This window comes from Gordionus sp. m RMFG-2023, chromosome 3 (genome assembly GCF_954871325.1).
Source record: "Gordionus sp. m RMFG-2023 chromosome 3, tfGorSpeb1-WG-v2, whole genome shotgun sequence".
In the NCBI taxonomy this organism is placed as follows: domain Eukaryota; kingdom Metazoa; phylum Nematomorpha; class Gordioida; order Chordodea; family Parachordodidae; genus Gordionus; species Gordionus sp. m RMFG-2023.
The window spans coordinates 39,225,526-39,253,350 of NC_088777.1; the positions used below are offsets into that span (position 1 = coordinate 39,225,526).

The window sequence follows — 27,825 nt, forward strand, 5'->3', positions numbered from 1 at the left end:
CTAATTTTTAATATAATTTATATTTATGATCTTTCTTAGATTATAATATACGTCAGATAATATAAATCTATTATTTCCTAAATATAAATTTTCAAATTTAATATTAAATGTCGATTTGAACAATTTGGCGTTAAATTTGAAATATTTACTAAATTTTTGAATTTTTAAGAAATACCTTTGTATTTCGCCTTGTGATTGATTCAATATCTTTAATACGATGGAACCGAAGAAGGATGAACCTAAGCCAAAAGAAATTCCAAATATTATAATTGATCCTTTTAAAGGAAAAAAATACCAATTAGGGAAATTTTTAGGAAGGGTAAGTATGTTTAAAAATATAAATATTAAATTGATTTTTGAAGGGAGGATTCGCTAAATGTTATGAAATTATTGATGACGAAAATAATATTTTTGCTTGTAAAATAGTTCCCAAACAACTTTTGACGAAAAAACATCAAAAAGAAAAGGTAATTTACAAATCAAAATATTCTTTTACATAAATTTAGATGGTACAAGAAATCGCAATACATAAATCTTTGCGACACAAACATATAGTTGAATTTTATGACAATTTTGAAAATAAAGACTTTGTTTTTATTGTGCTGGAATTATGTCGTCGTCGGGTATGGCTAAATAAATTTATTTTACAAAAATTAATTTGGCTCTCAATAAGTCTTTAATGGAACTTCACAAAAGAAGAAAATGTGTTAGTGAACCAGAGGCAAGATATTTTTGCAAACAAATAATACTTGCTTGTCAATATTTGCATGATAATAAAATTATACATAGAGATTTGAAATTAGGAAATTTATTTTTGAATGAAGATTTGGAAATAAAAATTGGTGATTTTGGATTAGCAACACGCATTGATAAAGATGGGGACAGAAAATTGTATGAATTTTTTGCTTTTTTATATTTTTGTTATGTCAACAATGTACTAGTATTTATTAAGTGGAAAGATATAAGAGGATAAAAATATTTATTTTATATGCATTTGTTCTAAATTGCTATTATACTTATTGATTAGTGATAATTAGCATTACTTTTGAAAAGCTACATTCTTAAAAATATACTTATTACATTTACATATTAGTTATATATATATATATTACTTATATATAATGCATCATCATTTCATCATAATTTTTTAATTGTATAAAATAATTTTGTGATTAAAAGTTTTAATCAAATTAATTTAAATAAAGAAATAATTGCTCTGAAAAAGGTAAATAGTTAGCTATTAAGCCATTATTTTTAATATACAGTAATCAACTATTGTCTTTATGACCTTTTGACTATAACAGAATCCAATCAGGAGGCTGGATTTAGAAAGCTATTTACCCCTATGGGTTTAGAACAAAAAGAAAAAAATGATAGTAAATTAAATTGTAATAATTATGGCTCAATATCTACTTCCTTATCAGAAAGCTATAAATAACAATTTTATATAAAATTTTTTCAAAATTAAGTTGAAATTTTTATTTGACTTTAACTTTTAAATTATGTTCAAATTTGGTGATTAACAGGTCTGATAGTTTTTACCCCAAAATACGGTAATAACAAATATACACACTAGTGCTTGGTGTAAGAGAGAAATTATATTTAATAGTCTATATTTTTAAATTTAGGAAATCATAACACTTATACAAAAAAATCCATTAAATAAAAAAATTTTTTTAGATTATAGAACAATTATGAATATTCCTTATGTAATTTTATTTTTTCGTTATATAAACTATTTTAGAACATTATGTGGTACACCCAATTACATAGCACCAGAAGTTCTCTCCAAAAAGGGACATAGTTTTGAAGTTGATGCATGGTCATTAGGATGTATAGTGTAATTTAAATTTTATTCTACAATCAAACTAAGTGATTATTTACATTTGATACAAATTTAGTATTAAGATATTACTATGGCTCATAGTATATAACTCATACTTCAGAAATCTGAATGGATTCGTAAATTTTTCTACTTTATCATAGTTCCAAAATTTTTAATAATAAATATAATCTACTAAAACATATGATTGGTGGAGATTAGGAATTAATTTTACCTATTTTTTAATATTGGATGGGCTATTCATTCATTTTTTGAATTTGGGTAATGGCAAATAGTATTAAATCTGCCAACATATTTTTATAGATTGATGCATTTAAATTATAATATTCATATTTCTTTTTTTACAAATTAATGTTTAGCATTGGAATATTATTTTTTAAATAAAAGTATGCTTAATAAACATAACATGATCCTTGACTTTTTTAAACAGGACAATTATTATTTTCCAATTCAAATCCATTTTAGATATTTTATTTACATCTAATTATATTAAAATGTTGTCTGTCAATTTAAATAATAAAATATTTTTTTGATTTAAAATATGGCCTCTATCATTTCATGTGAGATTTTAGAAAAATTAGAATTGAAAATTATGACATCTTGTTGGCTCACCTGAAACATGTAATAGGCGGGATTTAAGGGGACCCCCCCCCCTCCTCCACATAACAACAAATTTTTTTAAGAAATATAAAAGCTCTTCATGAATTGTGAATTGCAGAGTATTCTACTTCAAATAGATTATATTCTTTTTTGAATTTATGCAAAAAAGTTAAAACGAATTTAAATATTTCTTTCTGTATTAATGTTTTATCACACTAAAATTTAAAGTATATTTTATTTCATTTTAAACCTTAAACTGATGCATATAAGATTATTTTATTAACAAAAATAAATTATATTTAATTTATATCTACTAATAGTAATAACTATAATTAGGCAAATGTTCAGTTATTATTTAAAGAGACAGAATTTGCTGAGCAGAATTATTTCGGAGACTTTTTGTTATAAACTGCAAAAAGCACATCTTACAAGATAGAGCCTTGGGCCTCGATCTGTTACAGCATTTTTGGATTTATAGGAACCTATTTTGAATGCCTTTGGAGAAATAGTAGAATGCTCTTAACCAGATATTTCATCTAAAGCAGATACATTATTATATTTTTCATAAAAATAATATGGATTTTTTGAAGCTATGAGAATCGTCTATATTATTATATTACAACTTAGAAATCAAAGAGATAATATCTACCATTCCACGATTTATATAATTACTATGGCGAGCAAAATTATATGATTTTGTTATTTGCAAGCCTCGACTTGCACCTAGTCAAACGAAAAGCTCCAATATTAACATGGACTCAATTGGAACAAATTATTGAAAAATTGGTACAATAGCAATGACGATAAAATTTTATATACGAAATATTTTGATTAAAATCATCATAATATTTAGTTCTAATTTTACTGTGATTTACATAATATTCCCTTTTAAATATTTTGTATTTTCCAATATTTTATTATTTGTATATATAATATATTTTATATTGATTAGTTCTAATAATTTTAATGTTCCAAATTTTTTTATTTTAATATTAAAAAAATATCCCCCCTCCCTTCCTTTATAAATCCCTGGCAACACGCCTGGTTGATGTCTATACCTGTATGCTGCCATGCCACCACCACAGATTTTATTCCAATTTAAACATCTAAATTTTATTTGGCAAAAGTGGTTTCAAATACATTATTAATCTTACTATTCATGGCGGTTTGACACTCACCAAATATTTTAAAATAAAACCCCTGGGCATTTTATCGGCACATAGGTCTACCTACAATTATAATTTCTCAGGTTAAAAATTCCCCAAAACAATATCAATAGATATTCGTTAGAGACAAGTATAAATATATCCTATTAAAGTAGAATCCAAAACCTGAGTCAATCAGATTAAGACATACATTTCTCAAACTTTGGTTTTAAAATGTATTTTAGACTGGATTCAGACATGCACAAAATTTTAAATTTTTCTATTTTTTTAAAGAATAAAATATTGCTTTAACCTTCACCAACTAATGTATGATTTGTTGAAATATCGTATTTTCAACAATCCAATAAAAGAAATTGGATCAAAAATAAAATTTTGGATTCTGATATTTTTAAGAAAAATTCTCCAATTGGATTGGTCATAAAAATGTTTTCACCTCAGATCGGGTTGTTATTAAAAAAAATAGGTCTGAATTGTAATGCTCTTATATTGGTAATAGATTTGTCACATGATGTTTCAGTGTACCTTTATTGTATATTATAAAATTCAAAAATTATGTATATATTATATTGTAGGGTTATATTAGAAAAATAACACCTAACAGGAATTCAGATTGGGATGGCGTTTTCCTAGTCTTTACCCCCAACCTAAAATATCCTTTTTATATATCATAGAAAAGTGAAATAATGAGAAGGAACTTAATTAAGAGAATGACAGATATTAGTTTTATCTTAAATAATTATTTATGTGTATTAATGATTTAAGTGTTAACCGCTAAAAACATATGATAGAAGTAGGCTTTGGTATTTACAAAATTCAGTTTCGATGACGACATTTTTAAAATAAATTTATTCAACTAAGCCTTGAGGCACAAGTTAATTTTTGGTTTCCCTCGAGGTTTATTTTTTTTTCTTTTTTTTTGAACTCGGTTTACACGTTTCTGGATGGGCATTTAGATGCAACCAGCTGTTAGTAAAAATTTTTTAGAAAAACTTGTAATTTAAAATAAAAATAAATTTTATCATATTTAAAAGTTATACACTCATAGTTGGTCGGCCACCCTTTGAAACTGGTACCTTAAAAGAAACCTACCACAGAATAAGAGCTAACGAATATGTCGTACCTTTGGATGTCACTAGTCCAGCCAAAGACTTAATAATAGCCTTGCTCAGATCTGACCCCTCTAAAAGACCCAAAATGTGCGACGTTCTAAATATGGAGTTCTTTAAAGGTTTCTTTTTTAAAAAAATATAATTAGTATATATAAAAATATTCTTTTTGAAATTTTCAAGTCTATAGTGAAGTGATTACGATTTAAATTAAATGATCATTCATACATGAATGTTTTATTTAGTTGATTTTTCTCAAAATAAGATAAATGCCATTTATTTAGAAACATTTAAACAGTAAAGAATTCGGAAATTATTTATAGATATATTGTAGGGGTTTAGCATATCTGAGTTTGCAAATTATTATAACTCGAGAAAATTTTACCACAAACTTTTGTTTATGTTTGATATCTCTTTTTATAATATTGTTTAGTTGTTTTATTATCTATTTTGATTCATATATTTAAAAAAACAGATTACATACCTGATATATTACCAATTTCTTGTTTAAGTACGGCACCTCGATTCAGTATAGCCTATCTAAATTTCAAAAAACCTCTTAATGAATTAGGTAAATATATTTTTTTATTTGTGATATTTATCAGACAAACATTTTAACACTCCCCATCATCATGGCATATCCATTTTATGTTCAACTTGGCCTGCGTTTAATTACATCCTTAAAAGTTATATTTTTTAAAAATAACTAGTTACTTTTGCAGGCTACCATAACTCATCATTTTAATAAAAAATTTTATTATAGAAAATAATTTTGCTATTTAAAAATTGAAATCAAAGGAATTTAAATGAAATAGGAAATAATTACACTGATATTATTTATTTATTAAAAAAAATATCACAAAAAATATTTATTTTTCATATAAAAATTGAACTTAAATTAGACTTTATTAATAATAGACTGTATTCAAAATTGGGCCTAAATTAAGCTTTTTCAAGCAAAAAAACGTTCAATAAAACTTGATTTAAATGAGACATTATATTTAATAAGCAGTCAATTTTAATTTGGGAAATATCTTATAAAGATAATGAATAATATTTGTAAATATTAACTTTTAAAAAGTAACTATTCACTTTTATAGCAAAGAATATTATTACAGTGATGAGTTATAATTATTTTTTTGGCAAAAACGTAACTAAAGTACTTAATTTTATTAGGATACCCACCACTTGTCTTTACAAAATATAAGTTTGCTCGAGATGAGATAGATTCTATACGTATTTTACCTCATTCCCCAAAAAAAAATTTTCAAATATATTAAAATAATTTAAAAATCAGATTTTGTATAAATGTATATAAATTCCCTTTCTAAATTTTTTTTGTTTATTTATTTTGAGATATGAATTATCAACACACAAATATAAGGAACCAGGAGCAAATGAAGAACGATGATATGATTATTAAGAATGACAATCTCAATAACAATAATCAATGCGTTTTACCTTTTAATGGTCACAAAGCTGGTTTAAAAATAAAATAAAATCCTTTTTTGTATTACCTTTACCTGACTGTTAGTTTGCTTTGATTTATTAAGTGAATGAGTCTTATTTGGAAATTTATTAGATAACAATGTATATGTATAAGGATCGATAAATAATTCAGCAATCATATTAAGCTTGATCTTTTATATTGGGCACCCTGCTGTGTGATAGAAATTGTGAATATTTAAACGATATAGATAAGGAATAAAATTATAACAAAATGGGGATTGTAGAAATCTTATTTCCATTACAACTTTTTTATAACAAAGATCGAGATTGACATGCAATTTAGTTCATATTCATTTGTAACTATATTTTATTATGATATTTCATAATAGATGAGCCTAAGGACTGTTATTTCGCTGATTTAGGCAGTCAACTCAAAGTACTCTTCCAATGCAAACCATGGAAAAATCCTCAAATAGTGCAAGGTAATTTAGTTAAAAAAAATTTTTTTAATATTATAATAATTTTTTTAAACATTATTTATTTATTATGAAAATCAATTATAGAAGACGCAGAGCATCCAGCCTCCATTCCCATATTTTGGGTAAGCAAATGGGTCGATTACACGGACAAATATGGCTTAGGTTACCAACTCTCTGATGGTTCGGTTGGGATTCTTTACAACGATAATTCCCGGCTCTTGCTATACGAGGATTTAGAGTTTAGTTTTTAAAAAAAAATGGACTGATAGATTAGTTTGAATACATTACATATTAGATCCAATTTAGATATTTTCACTCTTGAAAGCAAACAACGGAATAAAGTTTGGTAGGATAATTTTAGTAATTGCATGCCATCTATAAAATACAATTACATAACATTTCCTTATATGGATTCTAAAAATTATTAGGACTCTTGAATACATCGATAAAAAGGGACAAGAAGAATATTTTACATTCCATAACTATCCTGAACATTTGAAAAAAAAGGCTACAATACTAAATTACTTCCAGCAATATATGAACGAAAATTTGATAAAGGTTAAAAGCATATAGTATTGTAAATATATTATAGATCTTAATGCTAAGGTAGAAAGAATTAGCTGATATGATAACAATTAGGCATATTTTCATTCTCATGAACTCTTTTAATTGTTTAATAAGGCATAATATTTATAAGTTAAAAAGTACTTATAGTGTGTGTATTCAAGTATCGTTATAGAGGCTTAGATTATTTTGTACCAAGGATTTACATTTTTAAATTCTAAATTATACCGAATTTTTTTTATTATTTTTCTTTCCAATGATAGATTCCAATAAGAAATTTTTCAAAAACTTAGGGATTATGCATATTAATTGTACTTTTATCTAAATTAAATTTGGATTTATATGACGTATTTTGTTTAAACCTCTATTATTCAATTAAAATTTTAGACCGGTGCAAGTATGGCCATTAAGAAGCGGGACGATATATCCAGACTCCCATTTTTAAGGGTATGGCACAGAACCGAAAACGCAATATTTTTCCATTTGACAAATGGTACATTGCAAGTCAACTTTTTCTCCGACCACACAAAACTGATCGTTTGTCCATTGATGCAAGCGGTATAACTAACTTCTAGTTCCAATTATTTGAATGAATATTAAAATTAATCATTGTTATAAAAATTAAATACACAAATCAGTATTTTTGCCCTCCAGCCTTTTATTTTCCAAAACCAAAAATATTTAGGTTTATGAGCCCAGACTGGAACCTGATCAAGTCATTTTATGATTTATTTCTTCAAATAAAAAGTAAAACTTAATTTTTGTCTTAATCCCTAATGCAATAAGATATATCTATCCTAACTTGATTGCCGTTTTTTTTAAAATTTATTACCATTAAAATCTTTAGATAAAATTGATATTTTAAACGCTTTTTTTAAAAAACTTTTATTTTTTTTACAAAATGAACTTATTTATCTCATTATATTGGATAAATTTGATAATGATTCATACCATACCTGGGCTCGGGCTATCAGAAACTGCAAGAACCAGAACCCTATTAAAAATTATTTAGGTCCAAAATCCTGATGAAATTTGCACCATTTTTATTTTATTTTCCCAACCCTAGCATGTCTATTATAACTATAATGTCTTTTTTTTATTATAAAATAACTAACAGGTATCGTATATTGACAAGGACAAAAATTTTACGACTTACAAATTTTCTCTTTTGAAAGTTCATGGCATGACCCGGGAATTGGCTAAAAGGTTAATTGTCGCCGAAAATTATATAGCCAAAGTGTTATCTCAATAATTATCATTTTATACATTCGAATGCATTTTAAATCATAAAATAGACAAAAAAATTTTTAAAAAAACGTAAGAGATCAGATAACCCTATGTGAGCGAATATAAATAGCGGTATTTATATACTTTTTTTAAAAGGTAATTTTCCCATACTGTGTTTATTCTATGGAATAAGTCATAAAATTCACTTGTCCTTTTAAAAGTATTTATATTTTTAAAAGTATTTATATTTTTAATCTATAAATAATTTATTGAATGTAATAAAGATCTAAAAAATTGCACCTCACACATTATTTTTAATAAACCCATATTTAACCTGCATGTATGAATAATTTTTGTGTTTGTTTAAAACTATTAAAAAACCATTTATTAATTATTTTATGATTTAAAAAAGATTGTATATATTTATATATATACGTCATCTTTTTTTTAAACTTTATATTAATCTTTTATGTTTTTTAATAAAAAAAATTAAAATGTCGCGCTTTTTCGAAGTGTCAAACAATTTTTTTTATCATTTATAGTATAGATTATTTAATAACTATTAAATATTATTCAAAGGGAATGATATATAAAAATTTTTTTGAGCTGTTTGAAAATAAAGAGATTGAAATGTGTTATAGATTATTTATTTACAAATTGAGCTTTTATTGATGGGATGAGTCATAAACTAGTATTGGGGGATTCTATGGACCATATAAAAATGACTTTTAATAGAGCATTTAAATGATAAAAAGTTGCCTGCATTATTTCTTAATGAATATTAAAGTAATATAGGAATATTTTCAGCTGGGGCCTATTTGATTAAGCCGCTTGTTAAATTATTTTAAAATTTGTCAGATGATTGTTTAAAAAATTTTGCGACCTACAAGCTGATTGTTAAAGATTATGGAAAAATTAATCATTAGTGAGATCTTATTTTGATAAATAGATAACAGATATTTTGCATAACAATTTAAAAAAAAATAAAACTGATATTTATCCTATAGTTTGCTATATGTTAGTAGGATACTGTTGCGATTTTGTTGGAGCAAGTAATTATACTGGGAAATCTGGACAGAGATATAACAGTGTAATTGGGACATCCTTAATTAAGTGATATTTGAGAAGGTATACTGTTCACAAATCCATATTTATTGATTCTATATACAAAATAAGGAATATTTTCATTAAAGATATATTTATGTTTAACTTTAAATATTTCTAATCGAATACTGGATTGTTCTTAATGATGTATAAAAGTTATGGTGCCAATTAAATAAATTAATTTATTATCTTATCTAATATAAAATAAATAGTATTGTTTCAAATGTAGTATATAAATATTATATAAAATATTTATAAAATATATTTATCCATATAATTTTAAAATAAATACAATTCTATTTTTATTTGGCATAATTATATAATTAAAATATTTAAATGCTCATTGATTATTTCTATATGGAAATTGATGTAGGTGGCGAAAAATTATATTTGAGATTCAATCATTAAAAAATTAGGTATATGGCTGACAATCCCTTTTTTTATTCCACCAGTCCGATAATTTGTAAGATTTATTAGGAATATCATTGAGATGCAAATGTCGACATATTTGGCATAAATAATTATTATCTTTGGCAGGGTCGGGTCCCATCGCGTAATATTTCCTCCAAGAGTGATACTTATTGTAAAGTGTGTCGTTTGAATCTAGTACCAAAAGGTATCTGGCTAGCTCTTTTAAATTATTGGTATGAAAATAAGGGTGATTTTTTGGCACCTGTTGATTACGATTTCGAGTAGAAGTGTCATTTTGAAATTCTTTCCCTTGTTGTTGGTGATTAAAAATATCTTTTATGTCATAGGAGCTGAAGTAGCTTGTAGTTAGATTAAAATAAACGTATGCCCGCCTTATGACAATTACTCAAATGACAAAATCTAAGCAATATGGGTCTGCATCTCAGTATTTAAAAAAAATCGCTGCAAAAGTAATAAAGTATGACCCCTAAATTTACTCATGCATAATTATAAAAATATTTAAGGTTTATCATAAGTTTAAACATGTGTGGTATTAATATTTTTCAATTTGTTTAAATAATTAGAAAAAAGGAACTATAACTAAATAAAAATAAGTAGAGATTTACCCATAATTCGGTCCCATTTCTTCCCCAGTGGTGAAGCCACATAAATAAAAGAAAAAGGTGGAGCCACTCTTGCATAATCTGAGTACCGCGCTCCAAACACTACGGGTACCACCCCAGCTAAAAGCGCTCGATACATTTTTTCCGTCACGTAATGCGCGCAATTGCTGTTCTCGAAGGCCAAATAAAATTTGTAACGAGAAATGAAGCGTATCAAACAATCTGGTTGTTGATGGGTACTATTTCCAACATCCTCAGGAGTTAGACAGAGGCGAGGACGAGCGGAGAAAAATAAAGAACATGCACCATGTATATCTAAGCTACGGGAATTTGCATATTTTACTATTTGATAATAGGTTATAAAATAAAGTAAGATCGAGGGAAAAAAATTTATAAGAGCATATATGTAAAGAAAAAGTAATAGAAAGGAGTGGGAAGGTGAGAAATATCAAAATATTATGCATTGGCAGCATCGATCATTTAATAAACCTGCCTTACGCATTAGAGAATTTTAAAAAGTGAATACTAGGGATGTACTGATATTTTTTATCAGATCGGGCAGATATTTCACTCATTTTAAAATTCAATTATCGGCCAATATAAAATTTTCCGATCCGATCAGATATAAAATGGCGTCTTTAACAAAAATAAAATTTTAAAAAAAGTTATATCTAAAATCATTTATTTTTATAAATAAAATCGAAATCCATTTTTATGTATATTTTTTTAATAATAATAATTAATAAACATTCTGCCATATTTAAATTTTTGCGCATTCTGTTTATAAAAGTGTAAGATAATCTCTTCAGAATCTGTTTTTAGTGAAGCTGGTGATATTGACAGTTAACATCGCCGCAGGCTGACCTCTAATAAATTGGAAATATTGGTATTTCCAAAAAGAAATCTTCGATATATTCATGTTAAATATTATTTTAAATATTTATTTCAAATTTCATAATATAAATTGTCATATTATGTATATAAATTAATGTTATTACTTATTATATAAAAGTGATTTAACAATAAAAATATTTTATATACTTGAATTGCAATTGAATTGAATATAAACTATAACTGATTCAAAATATATTTAAATGACATAAGTTGTGGTATAGTTAAAAATCTTTTTCGAAAAGATGGAAAAAGAGAGTTATAAAAGAAACCGTGAAGAATAATTATAATAAACTTATATACTATCTATTTAATTTATTATTAAAACTTTAAATCGAGATATACCGAATATCGCTATTTCTAAGATACCAAATTATTCATTTATTGGTTAGTTGAATATTTTCGATGCAATTTTGAAACAATTGTTTTTTTGCAAAATATATTAAATAATTTTAGAGTAAACATTGTAATTTTTTATGATCTTTTAGACCATTTTTATAATAAAATCAGTTGGTCCTTCTCATGCTTCGTTGTTTATTTTCTAGTTTGATATTTAATAAAAAAAATTAAAAAATAAATTACTTTTTTTGTTCTCTTCTAAGGAATAAACTTTTATTTTATTTTACGTTTAAAAAAAGGAAAAAAACTAATTACAATCCAAAAAGAAAAATCTTAAATTTATAATTTTAATTTGGTCATTGGCGGACAGCGATGTCTGAATATTCTAAAACTAACAATGGCATCATTGATAATTCTAGAGGTGGTTAATATATTGTGTACGTTATTCCAAAGATTAATTAGTATTTGATAAAATGATAGACAGATTCAAAAACGAAGGATTGTAATCGTATTATGGATTATTCGTATTCGATTTTTTTAAAACGGATTGACGTAATTATACTAATCTTAATAAAGATGGTAAATTTTATTATCTCGAATACGAATGGTCCGATTCTGTCAGTATTGGCATCGTCAAAAAAAAGTATGATGACAAAAATAATTATTAGTCATAAACTAATTAGAAATCTTTAAAAAAATAAAGACGATTGGAAGGGAATGGAAGGATAAGATTCAAAGGGGAAAAAAGGTTAGAATAATAAAATAGAAATGATAAAAAAATAAAAGTGAAGAATAGTTAAATGAACATAAGAAAACTGATGGAAAAGAATTTAACAGAGATGCACCGATACCCTTCCTCCCCCTCCATCTTTTATTGCAGCCGACAATTAGATACTATTAAAAAATACATAATAAATCTAAATTTTATAATATTTATAACATTAAAAAGTGCTATTATTTTTATCCCCAGGCTTAAAAAAAATTTTCTTTATAGTAAAGCACTATTTACGACGTCAGGCATATATTCATAGTTCATACCCTAAAAGTACCATTAAAAAGAATAATAATGGTTTTAAAAAACTAGCAATTATTAAATTATAAAAAAATATCTTGCAAGAAAATACAATTTTTTTTGCGCAACATTACATTGAAAAATTATTCATCTAACTTTTAGAAGGATTTTGAATAATTTGGTATCGGGAAAAATATGTACTAAGAAATTTTATAATAGAGTAAGAGAGAAATTATTTGAGCAACTTTCTTTTTTGTATTGTTGTGCCCAAATTAAACAAGTTCAAGATTTGTTGATAAAAAGTAGTATTAAATAGAATTTATAATGTATAAAAATGAAAATAAATGATTACTGTTATGTTGGATTGAAGAGACGTGATTTCGTATATCACTGATATATTCTAAAATAGTTATTTTTTTATATTGCATAATATATGAGAGACCATGGTTATATTAGCCATACAAAATATATATAAAGCAAATTTTCTAAATAATTAAAACATAATTAATTATTTATGGTATAAATCAATATTTTAATTCATTTTATTATTATAAAATTTAAAAACTATGGAAAAAACCGGGGAACGTTTTGGACTTTCAAGTTGCGTTTTCGGCTTGGTCCATTTAATTAACGCCATGTTTAAAAATCTTTCAAAGTTAAGCGTGAGAATCTCATATTTTTTAAATTGTAAGGAATAAAACGAAATTATCTCCTTTCTTTTATACATTTTTTATAAAAATGTTAGGGCTGTCCGAATGCAGATGTATAAATTTTTCAACAATCTAATATTTTAAATTGATTTATATTTACCATAAGTTAAAGTATTATTTATATATTTTTTTAAAGTAACTAGTAAGTTGTCGGTTATATCATAAAGTAGAGATCTGCATTGGGCGGGTAAAAATTTTTTCAAAAATGAGCAGGCGGGGGGTTAAAAAATTTGAAACTATGGGCGGGCGGGTTAAGAAATTTAAACAATGGGCGGGCGGGTTAAGGAAATTTAAAATTTTTGCTCAAAAACAAACTAAAAAAAATAATTGTTTAAATGATCTATAACAATATTTCTTTTTTTATTTTACCAATCGTTTTTTTTAAGTGAAGAACATTTACCTAACTATATTATGTAATAAACACAACATTAAAACTTTTTTCTTAGAATAAATAAACATTTTTGTCTATTAAAAATTTCCTTTTATGGGAATGTAATAAAACTTTTCTAGTGCTTCTTCCGAACGCGGATTTAGCATTGCTGGAAGATTTTTAGAACAAAGAAGAACGTGTTTGAATCCAGAAAATGTCGATTCATTATTATTTTTGCATTATAATTACATATAATATTAATTTTACATTTATATTTTTTTCATAAATATTCAATTTGATCAAATAAATTGTCCATAATTTACATTGATTATTTTTATACTTATATTAATTTCCTAAATTATAAACTTTTTGTAGAGGTGTAATGCTGAAATATTTTTATTAGATGCTTAAAAAAATGAAATAATGACCATAATTAAATTTTATGTGGACTTGGGTTAAAAATTTTTATAAATAATGGGCGGGCGGGTAAAAAATTTTAGACTAATGGGCGGGCGGACGGGCAAGGAATTTTAGACAAATGGGCGGGGCGGGCGGGTATATATTTTTTTGAAAACTATGACGGGCTGGGCCGGCGGGTTAAATTTTTTGAAAACTATGGGCGGGCTGGGCGGGTGGGTTAAATTTTTTTAAAACATTGGATAGGCGGGTTTTTGGCAGACCTCTATCATAAAGTTCGAGTTAAAAATGCCCTGATATTTTTATTTTTACTTTTACCATATCTAATAAATTACAAAATCTATCAATAAATGGTTTTTTAGAAAGCTGGTAAGCGGACGGGTTAAGAATATTTTTAAAACAATGGGCGATGGGTGGGTCTATTTTAAATATTTTTTGGTAGCAGAATAGACTTTTTTCTATTTATTAAAAATCATTTTTTTTTTATTTCATAATATTGTATATTTTATTAATTTAAGTAAAAATATATTAAAAATAAAAGAAATAAAGAGCCAAACCAACCATTGAAATAATTTTTAAACATTGAAAGGGCGGCGGGTTAAACAAAATTTTTAGATAAATGGGAGGGTAAATTTAAAAAAACATGGGTGGGCGGGCCAGCGAGTTAAAAAAAATTAATCAATGGGCGGACGTTCGAAATAAACCTACCCAGTGGAGATGTCTAGTAACTATATTTTTTTGAGAAAGTCAATTCGTAGTTAAAAGTAGCGTTAATAGCATTGATAAAAATCAAATTTATATATTAGCTGATTTAAAAAAAAATGCATATCCATTTAACAGGCCCTGGTATAAAGAATAACTTGGTCAAGCAATTTTATGTATCATAAGAAAAGATTACTATCTACTTGCTTTAAAATATTTTTTTTTCTTTTTTTATAAATTTCTCCTTCCCTCTTCAAAAAAACTCACTAATTCGTAGGTTATTTGTGAAGCAATTGCTCATAACGGTTACAGCCAGACCCTTTTTGCCTTTCGAATATTCTTTTTGATAACTATTGATAGGTGGCATGGTATTCATTAAAGAATATGACGACGTGATATTCTGGAAATATTTAGATTTGATTCTGTGGAAACTACTGTCCTGTATGAGGATATCGGATTGGGGTAGATAAGTAGCGGTCCAATTGAAGAGGTAATCATATTTGTCTAGTGGGCAGGAATACTCCCAAATATTAGAGCAAGTGTGAATAGGAGATTCCTTTCATATATTTTAACACGTTGGCATATTTAAATAGTGAATAATATTTGTAATTTTTTAATGATTTATTATATAAAAATAACAATGGCTTAATTTGGAGTCCATGTCAGGTCGTGTGTTAAAGTAGCTAGTTACATTTTTGCAAGCTATATTTATGGAATGTTATTGTCAAAAGTAACTAGTTACTTTGTATAATATTTCTTCTATAATAAATATATTTAAATAATTATTTTACTATTAATTATGTTAAAATATTTTATTTTAAATTAAATTTATTAATTGGAATTTTGATTAAATGTCTGATTCCGTATGTGTGCCTTTTTTATATATTTTATATAAATAATTGATCAGATCAATGAATCAGACAAATACAGAATATAATATGAATTTCGGCTGACTCGTAATTTGATGAGGATGTAAAAATAATTTGGCGAAGTTTTAGAAAATATTTTGATTTTTAGTTGTAATTATCCTTAAATATAAAAAAAAATTAATAAATTCGAATCGTGTCTGTGGTCTAGTTGGTTTAGTGCGTGTATCACAATCCAATAGTTATGGATTCGAATCCAACAAGGACCATGTTTTTCTTAAGCCAACTAAATGGTTCCGTCCTTGGGGAGAGGGGGCGATAGTAAATCGGATTCAACATATAATATTAAAAAATAAATGGGTTTTATTGTAGTTTAATAAATTTTGGTCGTTATTTAGCAAATGTCTATATGCCTACCAATATCATATATAACTTCCCTTTAAAAAAAGACATTATATGACTAAAAAGGTTATGCCATGCTTTTTTTGCGTTATAATAACAAACTATTAACATAAAAATATATTTAATTTTTCAAAAATGATCAATTAAATATCATTCATTGAGCAACTAAAAAAAATGGTACAATAATGAAACGAGTATTAATATTAAACTTAGTACTACATAAGGGGGCAAACAAAGAAAGATTTTATTTTAATTTAACAACATACTGAAATTAATAAAGGACAAGCAATTAATAAGATTAAACCTCATGTTTCAATATTAAAAAATAATTGTATTGGAATTTAATTTAGAATAAAAAAAAAGTGTTAAAATATCTATAAATTTTTTTAAAATAGTAAAAAAATGTTTAATTTAGAATTTTTATTATACAGTAGTGATACTAATTTTCCCAATTTAAATGAAGACTCCCAATCTTCATCGAGAATTCAAAGACTAAAAAGAATACATAAATATTGGAACAGAGAAAAAATGAATATAGTTACTAAAATGTTACCAATGTTTGAAAACAACAAATGAAAATAAATACCATCGCAAAATACGTTGAAATGCCTACGGCATAGGTTCATAAATTTAGACACGACACATTCATAGAAATAAATGGAGATCCTCAAAATTATAATTGGTTATTATTCCATGATTCTATGACAGCTTATTAGTATCTTATCACCGAATCCAAACATTGTAATGGATAATGAATCTATCCATGGAAGCCATCTTATCGATGACAGGATTGAATACCTACCACCATAGTCCAGGCGCGTACGCAGGAATATGGTCTGGAGGGGGGGGGATAATAATTTTTTTAAAGAAATATTATTGTTATTTAAAAATATCAAGCATAAATTTATTAGAACTAATAACTATTTCTAATACACAATTTTAAATTATATAAATTATAAAAAAATTATATATATAAACCGGCACATAAAAAACTATAAAATGTGAATTAAAAAATATAAAATGAGTATAACCACCATATGAATCACTTAAATGACCCAAAATAGAAATTTGAATTTTTTGAACCTTTAAATATATATAATGCGGAGACCTGCAGGCCCGGCCCTAAGCTCAGCCTGAGTACCAGGGCCGGGCCTCAAAATTTTTTTTAAAAAATACCAGAACCGGGCCGGGCCATATTTTTTTTAAAAATTTATACAACATGAAATATTATATTCGTCAATTAGATATGGTTATAAGGATTATATATAGTTATGATTATTATAAAATTTGGTGAAAGTGTACACTAGCTAACACTCATAGTATCTATTACATAATAAAATTATAGTTTTCTTGCCATGGAATAAATACGCAAAGGATTAAATACATTATTATATAATATATAATATATGTTATATTTTTTATTGATTAAACATTTTTATTTTTTTTATAAATTCAATTAATATAGTATATTTTTAAAATATTATTTACACAAATTTTTTATAGTATCAATTTGTAATATACTAAATATCTGTTTAGAATAAAAAAAATAAAATAATGATAATACTCGCCGAAAAATATGATAAAATACGAAATTATGAATTTTTTGTATATACCTGGTCGAATATAATTTTAAAAAATTCCGAGCCGGGCCTAAAAAAATTTTTTTTTTAAATCCAGGCCGGGCCCTAAAAATTTTTTTTTTAAATATTCGGGCCGGGCCTAAAATTTTTAAACCCGGGCCGGGCCATAAAAAAATTTTGAAAAAAAAATCCGGGCCGGGCCGAAAATTTTTTAATCTGGGCCGGGCCATACAAATGGTACCTCTGCAGGTCTCTGATATAATGTCTAAAAAATTAAAATGTTGGAATTATAAATATTAATACACAAAAAGTTTCTTAAGAATAATTGTATTTTGTATTATATTTACAATGTAAAATCCAATCTTCGTTGGGATTGAGCTAATTTTTCAATTTCTCATAGTTGCTTGGCGTCAAATGCCTATAAATATTTAAAAGATCCAAACCATTCAATCCACTTTCAGAAGTTGTACTTCTTAGGTATGTTTTTCAGGGAACTGCAGACCCGGTTCCCGGGCCTGACCGTATTTTAATTTTTAAAATATACCCGCTCGGGCCTAAATGTTTTTAAAAAAATTATCCGGGCTCGGCTATATATTTTAAGACCATATATTTGAAATTAGCTATAAAAATCAAGAATATATATAATTTATTTAAAAATATCCGGGCCGGGCCTGAAAATTTTATTTAAAAAAAAGCTGGGCCAAGCCTGAAAATTTTTTTTAAAAAAAACCCGGGCTGGGCCGAAAAAAATTTTGAAAAAAAATCCGGGATCTTCTTAAAAAAGAGAATGTTCTCTCATTAGTTTACTAATGGGAAGAGTTGCTAATATATTAATCCTTTTAATCATTGGGAATATAATCAAAAATGTGTTTGAAATTATACAAAGCTTCCATAGCATTTTTTTGGGACTATATCTTAATGATCTTATACTAATGTTTTGGTTGCCTTGCTGCAAGTCGAGGGAGACAAATATTAAACACGAATAGCTCTCCTTTTGACTCAACAATAACATAAAATTGAAATTCTTCATCAACAGTAGACCTAATTTCCTTGAGTTCTAATAAAATATTCTCCGCTATTCTCATCTTCTTAATCAAGTCAATGCCATGTTTTTAAAAAGTATTACATAAAATAGTTGTATAATTAAATAATACATTATAATGAGAAAAAAAATTTGAAATAAGTATTGAATCCAATAATTTTCTTGCTTCTGAGGAAATATTTATTTCAGGCCATTGTGATATTTCAGTATTAGCATTAATAATCGGCTCTTCTAACTTCATAAAAGCTGTTACTGCTTGATGGCGGAGACTCCATCTCGTTGGACAAGAATGCACTTTCTTTCTCCCTGTTGGGAAAAAAGTTTCAGAAAAATTATTATTTGAAAATGGTAGATAAATATTACGCCGTTAAAAATTTGAAAATAATAGGTAAATATTACACCAATTAAAACTTGAAATCGAAATTAATTGATAAAATAACTTATAGATGAATGTGATAAATAAATGTAATTAAATATATATTTAATATGAGATAGAAATAAATATTCAAATATAAATTAATATAGGCATCTACATTTTTTGGCTTTTTTTCGCTTGCCATAGTCCCCTCAGCTAAATCCCTTCGAATTTTTTTTTGGGTCTTCAAAAATAATATCCAGCAATCAATTCCCGTCCCAATTCAGGAGATGAAATTGTTGGGAATATTATTCAGCTTTTACATTAATTTATTCATTATGTAATAACTTCTACAATCACATGCGACACCATTTGGAGTTGGGTTATCGTGGACAACTTATTAATTAAGTAATTCTTAATTGATTTGTATTTATATTATTTTGTTAATTTTATGTACTTAAAAGGTACCATATTATCAAATTCGTGGAACAAATGGAATGATTTGATAAATGTTTATTATATTTTTTATGTAGTTATTTTATTATAAACGTTATAGTAAATAAATATAATCATATTTTTATCGAAATATAAATGGATACAAAATCGAATAAGAAATAAAAAAATTTCAAATATTAAAAATACTTTTTACAAATTAAGAATAGAATTTATAAAATATAATCTAAAATCTCACTTGAACATTTTTAAAGATAAAAAAAATGATTTTTCATTTCACGAAATTAATTTTATACATAATTTATATTTATTATTTAAACATGACGTTTAATATTAATTGATTGCTTAGCCTTTTTTAATTTCAATGTTGTTAAATTAAAATAAAATCTTTCTTTGTTTACCCCCTTTTGTTGTAGGTTTATTAAGCTCGTTTCACTGTAAAAGGAAATAATTTCATTTATAATTCATATTTTCTTTTAAATAAAAATTATTAAACTAATCCAACATAAGTTGTGACCTAAAATATTTTTATTCATTACAATGCACTACTATAAAAAAAAGAAAAACTATTAATAAGGCCGATCAAAAAAACAGATAAATTTGGTCATATTTAACCTGTATTGTTATGAGGCTGTGTTTAAAAATATTTTTTAAATCGAAGTTTCGAAACTTTGGCAAATTTTTATGAAATCGTATGTTAATTAAAATTTTCTAGAATTATGTTTTGAACATGCTTATTTTTATATTTAAAATAGCTTATTTATTTATCTTCATTAAGGTTTGTGAATTTAATTTTTTGATGTTTTGGACACAGCCTGAAGTAATAATTTAATTTAATAAAATACCTAATTTGCGAGAAGAAAAAAATTAGAAAATAAATAGAAATCGCCATTATCAACCCGATGATAATCAGAATTTGAAACCGGAATCAACTAAGGTCAAATATAAAAACCAGAAGTCTAAATCCTTCTTTTCGAATTTTTAAGAACTGAATCCTTAAAATTGCCGCCTAAAAAATTTCCGCGTAGGGCATGAAAACTTTTCTACTTTGTAGGTTATTTATAAAATATTGTTGAAGAGATATAAATGGTTTTCATGAATTGCAAAATATTCCTATTTCAAAAAGTTAACAATGAGTGCCCTTGGAGAAATATAAGAATGGTGTGAACCACATATTTCATCCGAAGAAGATATATTTGCATTGGAATGTATAAATAAATTATTTAGTTAGAATAATCTTGTGTAAGATTTTTAAAAAATAATTCGGCAGAAAGAATGAGAAGCGTTTTCGCTTCCATTATTGTAGCACAGAAATTAAAGAGATAATATATACCAAGAATTTCATGATAAACGATTGTAGAGGCAAAATTAAAGTTAAATAATTTTGAAATCCAGGTTTCAAATTGCTCCTGGCAAACATATAGTTTCAGTATTTCCGTTTTCGATTGTTGATTATAATAAAATAGCCGTCTTTATATAATATCTGAGTTTTTGAGCAAAAATTTTTTATGATTTATTTTTTGAAGAACAGATTTTTAATCAAATGAAATTTTATCTAAAAAAATGCCAAAATTTTTTTAAAAATTAATTTAAGTAAATTTTTTCTAATTTTCATGTATAAAAAAAACTTTCAAGATAAAAACAAAAATTTTTTTAAAACAAATCTTATGGATAATTTGTGTTCAAAATTTTTAAAATATGATTAGAACTTCTAAAAAAAATCGTTTAAATATTGTTAAAGTGCCTATACTAAGGGGGACCAGGACTTAGAGGTCAGCATTGGGCGGGGTAGTGAGCGGGCAAAAACAATTTTAAAAACGGGTAGGCGGGCGGATTAAAAATTTTTTTTTAAACTATGGGTGTGGGGGGGGGGAGGGGGTTAAGAAATTTAAACAGTGGGCGTGCGAGTTAAAAAAATTTAAATCATTTAAGTAAATATTAATAAAAAATTGTTCCTATGAACTTTTTGGGATATTAAAAATTAATATGTCCTATTTTGGTATCAAGAAAACTTTTTACTTAAAATAAATAAACTTTTTTGTATATTTAGAACTAGTTTGGTGAAAACGACAAGAGATTTGCCAAAGCTATCAAGATTAGCAAAAAAAATATTGGCAATTTTCTGAATGAGGATTTAGCATTGATGGAAGGTTTTTAGAACAAAAAAGAATGTGTTTGAATCCAGAAAACTATACATTATTATTTTTGCATTATTAATTACATATTTATATCATAAATATTTTATTTGATCAAATAAATTTACAATAAATTAAATATTGTTTTATGCTTAATATAGTCATTTTCTAAAAAACTTTATGTAGAGGTGTAATGCTGAATTTTTTTTAATAGAAGCAAAGAAAGCCATAATTAAATTTTATAATAGCAGGCTTGGATTCCCCCGAAAACTACTCGCCCCCTATGAAAGAAGCTTAATTTAAATTATATTCTTTTAGAATCGTATTTAGCTTCATAAGATAAGGCAGATAATTTGTTTTTTGATTTAAAAAAAAATGATAACATAGTAAAATTTTTAAAAAAAATAATTTTTTACATGACTAAAATACGCGCCCCTACGTGCCCCCTATTAAAGAAGCCTAATTTATAAAAAATGAACGTAGAATCATATAGAGCTTATTAAAAGGTTTAAAAAAATGTTAATATTATATTTTAAAACTTATTATAACCTAGTAGGCTTTTGAAAAACAAATTTTTTTTTGACTAAACTACTCGCCCCTACGCGCCCCCTATCAAAGAAGCTTATTTCATAAAAAATTAAAGCATAATCGTATTAAGCTCATTAAGAGGAATCAAAAAATGTTAATATTAAGTTTATAAATAATTAATAACTTATAGAGATTTGGAAAAAACACTTAATTTCTTCTTTTTTGACTAAATTACGCGACCCCTACGCGCCCTTGTTAATTATACATTATTTTTAAAAAATGAATACAGAATCATGTATAACTTTTCAAGGAGATTCAGAAAATGGTATTATTTATTTTTTTTAAAAAAAATGTTTATATTATCAAAATAAATTTTTTTTTGACTAAACTACGCGTCCCTATGCGCCCCCTATCAAAGAAGCTTATTTCATAAAAAATTAAAGCATAATCGTATTCAGCTCATTAAGAGGAATCAAAAAATGTTAATATTAAGTTTGTAAATAATTTATAGCTTATTGAGATTTGGAAAAAACACTTAATTTTTTTCTTTTTTGACTAAATTACGGCCCCCTACGCGCCCCTCGTTAAATATATATTATTTTTTAAAAATGAATATAGAATCATGTATAACTTTTCAAGGAGATTCAGAAAATGGTATTATTTATTTTTTTTAAAAAAATATTTATAAAATTTTTGACTAAACTACGGGCCCCTATGCACCCCCTATCAAAGAAGCTTATTTCATATAAAATAAAAGCATAATCGTATTAAGCTCATTAAAAGGAATCAAAAAATGTGAATATTAAGTTAATAAATAATTTATAACTTATTGAGATTTGGAAAAAACACTTAATTTCTTCTTTTTTTGACTACGCGCTCCCGTTAAATATATATTATTTTTAAAAAATGAATACAGAACCATGTATAACTTTTCAAGGAGATTCAGAAAATGGTATTATTTATTTTTTAAAAAAAAATATTTTTATAAAAAAATTTTTTTGACTAAACTACGCGCCTCCTATCACACCCTTCTACTTCACCTTTATCGATTTTAAATAGGCGTTCGATAATGTCAACTATGATGCACTCTGGAAAACATTATAAGAGGTTGGAATTGACCCAAATATTATCATGATATTACGACACCACTATAATAATCTGTTTACCACTTGCAGAGTAAACAATAAAGTTTCTCAACCATTTAGGATTAGGAAAGGAGTAAAACAAGGCTGCGTCCTTTCACCAGTCCTCTTTAACATAGTAATGAACAAAATTCTAAAAGACACATTGGGCGCGGCTAATCTACTGGAACTTAACACATCAATGAGTAATATGTTTCATCTAGAGAATAGAATTATTTCCTACGCTGATGATGTGGTAATCATTACAAAGGACCTTGAGGAAACCGTGAATCTCATTCAATTGTTGAAACTGGTAAGCTTGAAAGTTGGGTTAGAAATAAATTTTAAGAAAACTATGATTCTCTTAGCAAGACACACCCTCCTATAGAGAATATTGATATCGGATCGGAGACGATCAAGGTGGTTACTCAAATAAAATATCTTGGAATTACCTTGGATAATAGAGGGGGATGTAAAGAGGAACTCAGGTTAAGATTACAAAAAGCCAGGGCAGCTTTCTATAAGTATTTCAAGCTTTGGAAGACGAGAGAGATTCCTACCTTCACTAGACTACGCATCTTTAATTCAACGGTGATTCCTGTTCTATTATGAAACATGGGAAATCACTAAAGCAGACAACAGAAAATGCCAGACGTTTCTTAACAAGTGCTTAAGGATAATTAACGGCGTCTTCTACCCTAGACTCACGAAAGATTATGGAGACAATCAAAACACACTCCGTTCCACATCATACTCAAGAAAAAACGAATTCAATTTTTAGCCCACATAGACATCCTAACAGTAATCTGGTTCATGACGCTTTAACTTGGCTCTTTACCTGTAGAGGTAAATCATACAGCAGATACAAGACGTTATGGTTTCACCTCGTTTTGAAAGATGTTGCTGATCTGAATATAAACTTGGAAACAGTTCGTTAGATTGAATAACAATAAAAATTCTATGAAAAAGCTTCTTAAGATTAAATTTAGGTACCTAAGATGAAATTCCTCATCCTTACCAAACCTTTCTCCCCCTTTATCTACTTGAATACCTTTATAGTACAGGTTTCTTTTCTCTTATTTAATAATTACATTTTATTAAAAATGACTCGCTAAATATAAACTTAAACGAGCCTCCCCCTTTCCAATAATGATTAGATACAAATAGGATTATAGGTATGGGTGTGGGCTGTCGTTTTAGGCCTTTCCCTCTTAATCAGCCCACAGACGTTTAAATGATAGTCCTCGGACTATTGTGCGTACAAGTACGTGCGGCTTGCCCACATAGGTGTAAAGGGCTTCTCATATTTTCTTCGACCCGATAACTTTAATAATCCAGTTAGATGGAAATGAGAAAAACCTAGCGTAGCTCTGTTGTTCCCACAACGTTGAGAGGGCGAATGCGCTTTATCACGTATCACGTAAAGAAGCTTATTTCATAAAAAATTAAGGCATAATAGTATTAAGCTCATTAAGAGGAATCAAAAAATGTTAATATTAAGATTATAAATTATTTATAACTTATTGAGATTTGGATAAAACACTTAATTTCTTATTTTTTTGACTAAACTATGCGCCCCCGTTAAATATACATTATTTTTAAAAAATGAATAAGAATCATGTATAACTTTTCAAGGAGATTCAGAAAATGGTATCATTTATTTATTTTTTTATCGAAAAAATTTTTTTTGACTAAACTACGCGCTCCCTATCAAAGAAGCTTATTTCATAAAAAATTAATGCATAATCGTATTAATCTCGTTAAAAGGAATCAAAAAATGTGAATATTAAGTTTATAAATCGTTTATAACTTATTGAGATTTGGAAAAAACACTTAATTTCTTCTTTTTTTGACGGGAGTTTAGTCAAAAAAAGAAATTAAGTGTTTTTTCCAAATCTCAATAGTTATAAATTATTTATATTATTATTACATTTTTTTTGATTCCTCTTAATGAGCTTAATACGATTATGCTTAAATTTTTATGAAATAAACTTCTTTGATAGGGGGCGCGTAGTTTAGTCAAAAAAAAAATTGTTTTTCAAAAGCCCACTTTAACATTTTTTTAAACCTTTTAATAAGCTCTATATGATTCTACGTTCATTTTTTATAAATTAAGCTTGGGCACGTATTTTAGTCATGTAAAAAAATAATTTTTTTAAAATTTTACTGTTTTACCATTTTTTTTTAAAATAAAAAAAACATTTTCTGCCTTATCTTATGAAGCTAAATACGATTCTAAAATAATATAATTTAAATTAAGCTTCTTTCATAGGGGGCGCATAGTTTTTGGGGGCACGTATTTTAGTCATACCCAAAATTTAAGACTAATGGGTGGGTGGGCATATTTTTTTGAAAACTTTGAATGGGTGGGTGTGTTAAATTTTTTTTAAATATATAAGTGGGTGGGATTATGATCCAAAACCCCACCCAATGCAGACCTTAACCAGGGCAAGTCAGCACAAGGGCCTTGAGTTGGGCAGAGAAATGTTTAGAAATTCAAATAATTATGTATAATTGATGCAAAAAAAATAAAATGTGTTTTTTGGAGAAAAATTTTTTATACCCAAAGTTGGCTTGAAAAAACAAACATTTTAAAATCTGGGTCAGGTCTGAAATTTTAACCCCTGCTATAAATAAAATATAATTGATTATTTTTACTGTCAAATAAAATATCCATATTTGGTCATCTGAATGATATACTGGCAATTCTTTAAATTTTGTCTCCCTGAAATGAAATAAAAGAACATTAGCATTCGATAAAAGGGTCTTATTATTTGAAATCATGCATGATGAATATTTGCAATTAATAAATGGGGTTCTTCCTAAATCTTTAAGATACCAAGTATTAGATAGGCCAAATGAGGTCCATAATAATATATTCTTCGGTTTTTCAAATTCAAATGTTATATTGTTAATTAGAGCTATATTTGATCCATTTTGACTTTTAGATAAATTAGATGTAGCATGATTTTTTAACAGGTTAATGCTGTAGGACAAAAATGAATTATCATGTGATTTTTTATAAACGTCAATAAAATTTAATACATAAGCAGAATGTTTTAATACTTTTTCATTTTGAAAAATCGATATTGTAAAAAAGATTCCTGTAAATATATAAAATATTATCATTTTGTTCCTATCTTTAATTAAAATCGGTGTGTTTATCAACAATTTATTTAACATAATAAAACTAACAGTAAATGATATATCCCTGATTTTTTGCAAGAAATTCAAAAGTATTTTTCGTTGCAAAATTAGACATATGTTTTTCATGGATAGGTGCGTGCATTATTAAATTCTTATTGTTATAGTGCAGCCAATGATGTATATAAAATAAATAAATATATTGGCAATTCATGCAATAAATGCATGAAGGCATTACTTTAACAATAAACGAAGCCAATAGATTAAAAATTTGAGATATTATTTTCTTGAGTTGATGTTCACAATTTGTTTTTCTTCTGCTTGTGTAAAAATTTATGATGATTCATGTAATTTTTAAATGATTCTAAATGGCATCTGTATTAATAAAATAAAAAAATTATATATGTTAAATTAGATATATAGTACAATTAACCAGGAATCGAATTTATTTAAACATATGCTTTTAGTAAAATATTAATATTTTGCATACTAATCAATTCAATATGATTAAAAACATTACAATTTTCAAATGATTCGAATATTATTCATTAGAGGAAAGTGTTATTTGCTATGATTCTTTTCTTTTAATTTTAATGAAATAAAAATAAATATCATATATATTATAATATATAAGCATGTAAATTTAGTTCTCATAATTATAATTTTATTGTGGTACTCCTAAGATAATTATACTCTGTAAGGAGAATAAATTTATTTTAAAAAAAATTATAAATAATCAAAACATTATTCAAATTTATTATCTCTTTTGGTTTTCTATTTATCAAAATAAAATTGATATTCTATTGAATTCTTGATAATTTTTATATATCATTTTCAATTTATTATTCGCTTATAAAAATTTATTAAACTCAATAAACTTCCAAAAACTCATATTAGGAATATGAAATGGAGGCCATTATGAATCATATTAAATTTATATAATACCTTTTTAGATGCTTGGTAAAATTGTAAAAGTCGAGCTATTTATAAATTGTCGAATTATTTACACTTGGCAGTTAATCTATTGTGATGTGTGAGAGCTAAAAAGTTTGATTTAGGTAAATTTTTTTAAACAGCCCGATTTTAGCTGAAATAATACTATGTAGACCTCGAAATTTGGCAAATGGCATCTATGAGTACGATGTTGGGTGCAGAATCTACATGGTCGGGGAATGAGGAACATTTT

The 27,825-nt window shown here is 26.1% G+C and overlaps 2 protein-coding genes across 3 annotated transcripts; one reads left to right on the top strand and one right to left on the bottom strand.

Moving 5' to 3' along the window:
* The first annotated feature begins 217 nt into the window (after positions 1 to 217).
* Positions 218 to 8,459, top strand: LOC135926960 (serine/threonine-protein kinase PLK1-like). Its single transcript, XM_065462893.1, has 13 exons — positions 218 to 319; positions 363 to 467; positions 507 to 623; positions 674 to 891; positions 1,745 to 1,840; positions 4,641 to 4,837; positions 5,191 to 5,286; positions 6,072 to 6,197; positions 6,554 to 6,646; positions 6,728 to 6,881; positions 7,072 to 7,201; positions 7,595 to 7,765; positions 8,325 to 8,459. The coding sequence occupies exons 1-13, from the start codon at positions 218 to 220 to the stop codon at positions 8,457 to 8,459; spliced, it is 1,740 nt and encodes a 579-aa protein (XP_065318965.1).
* Positions 8,460 to 9,876: 1,417 nt separating this feature from the next.
* On the bottom strand, positions 9,877 to 26,331 carry LOC135926468 (alpha-(1,3)-fucosyltransferase 7-like). 2 transcript variants are annotated; one of them, XM_065462357.1, is made up of 5 exons: positions 26,154 to 26,331; positions 15,281 to 15,569; positions 13,167 to 13,214; positions 10,576 to 10,914; positions 9,877 to 10,258 (listed from the first exon to the last, which is right to left on the bottom strand). In XM_065462357.1, exons 1-5 carry the CDS (start codon positions 26,277 to 26,279, stop codon positions 9,951 to 9,953), a joined length of 1,110 nt encoding a protein of 369 aa, XP_065318429.1. In that variant the 5' UTR covers positions 26,280 to 26,331; the 3' UTR covers positions 9,877 to 9,950. The 2 variants fall into 2 exon arrangements, with proteins under 2 accessions (XP_065318429.1, XP_065318430.1); XM_065462358.1 differs by having other exon boundaries at positions 10,211 to 10,308.
* Positions 26,332 to 27,825: the final 1,494 nt, after the last annotated feature.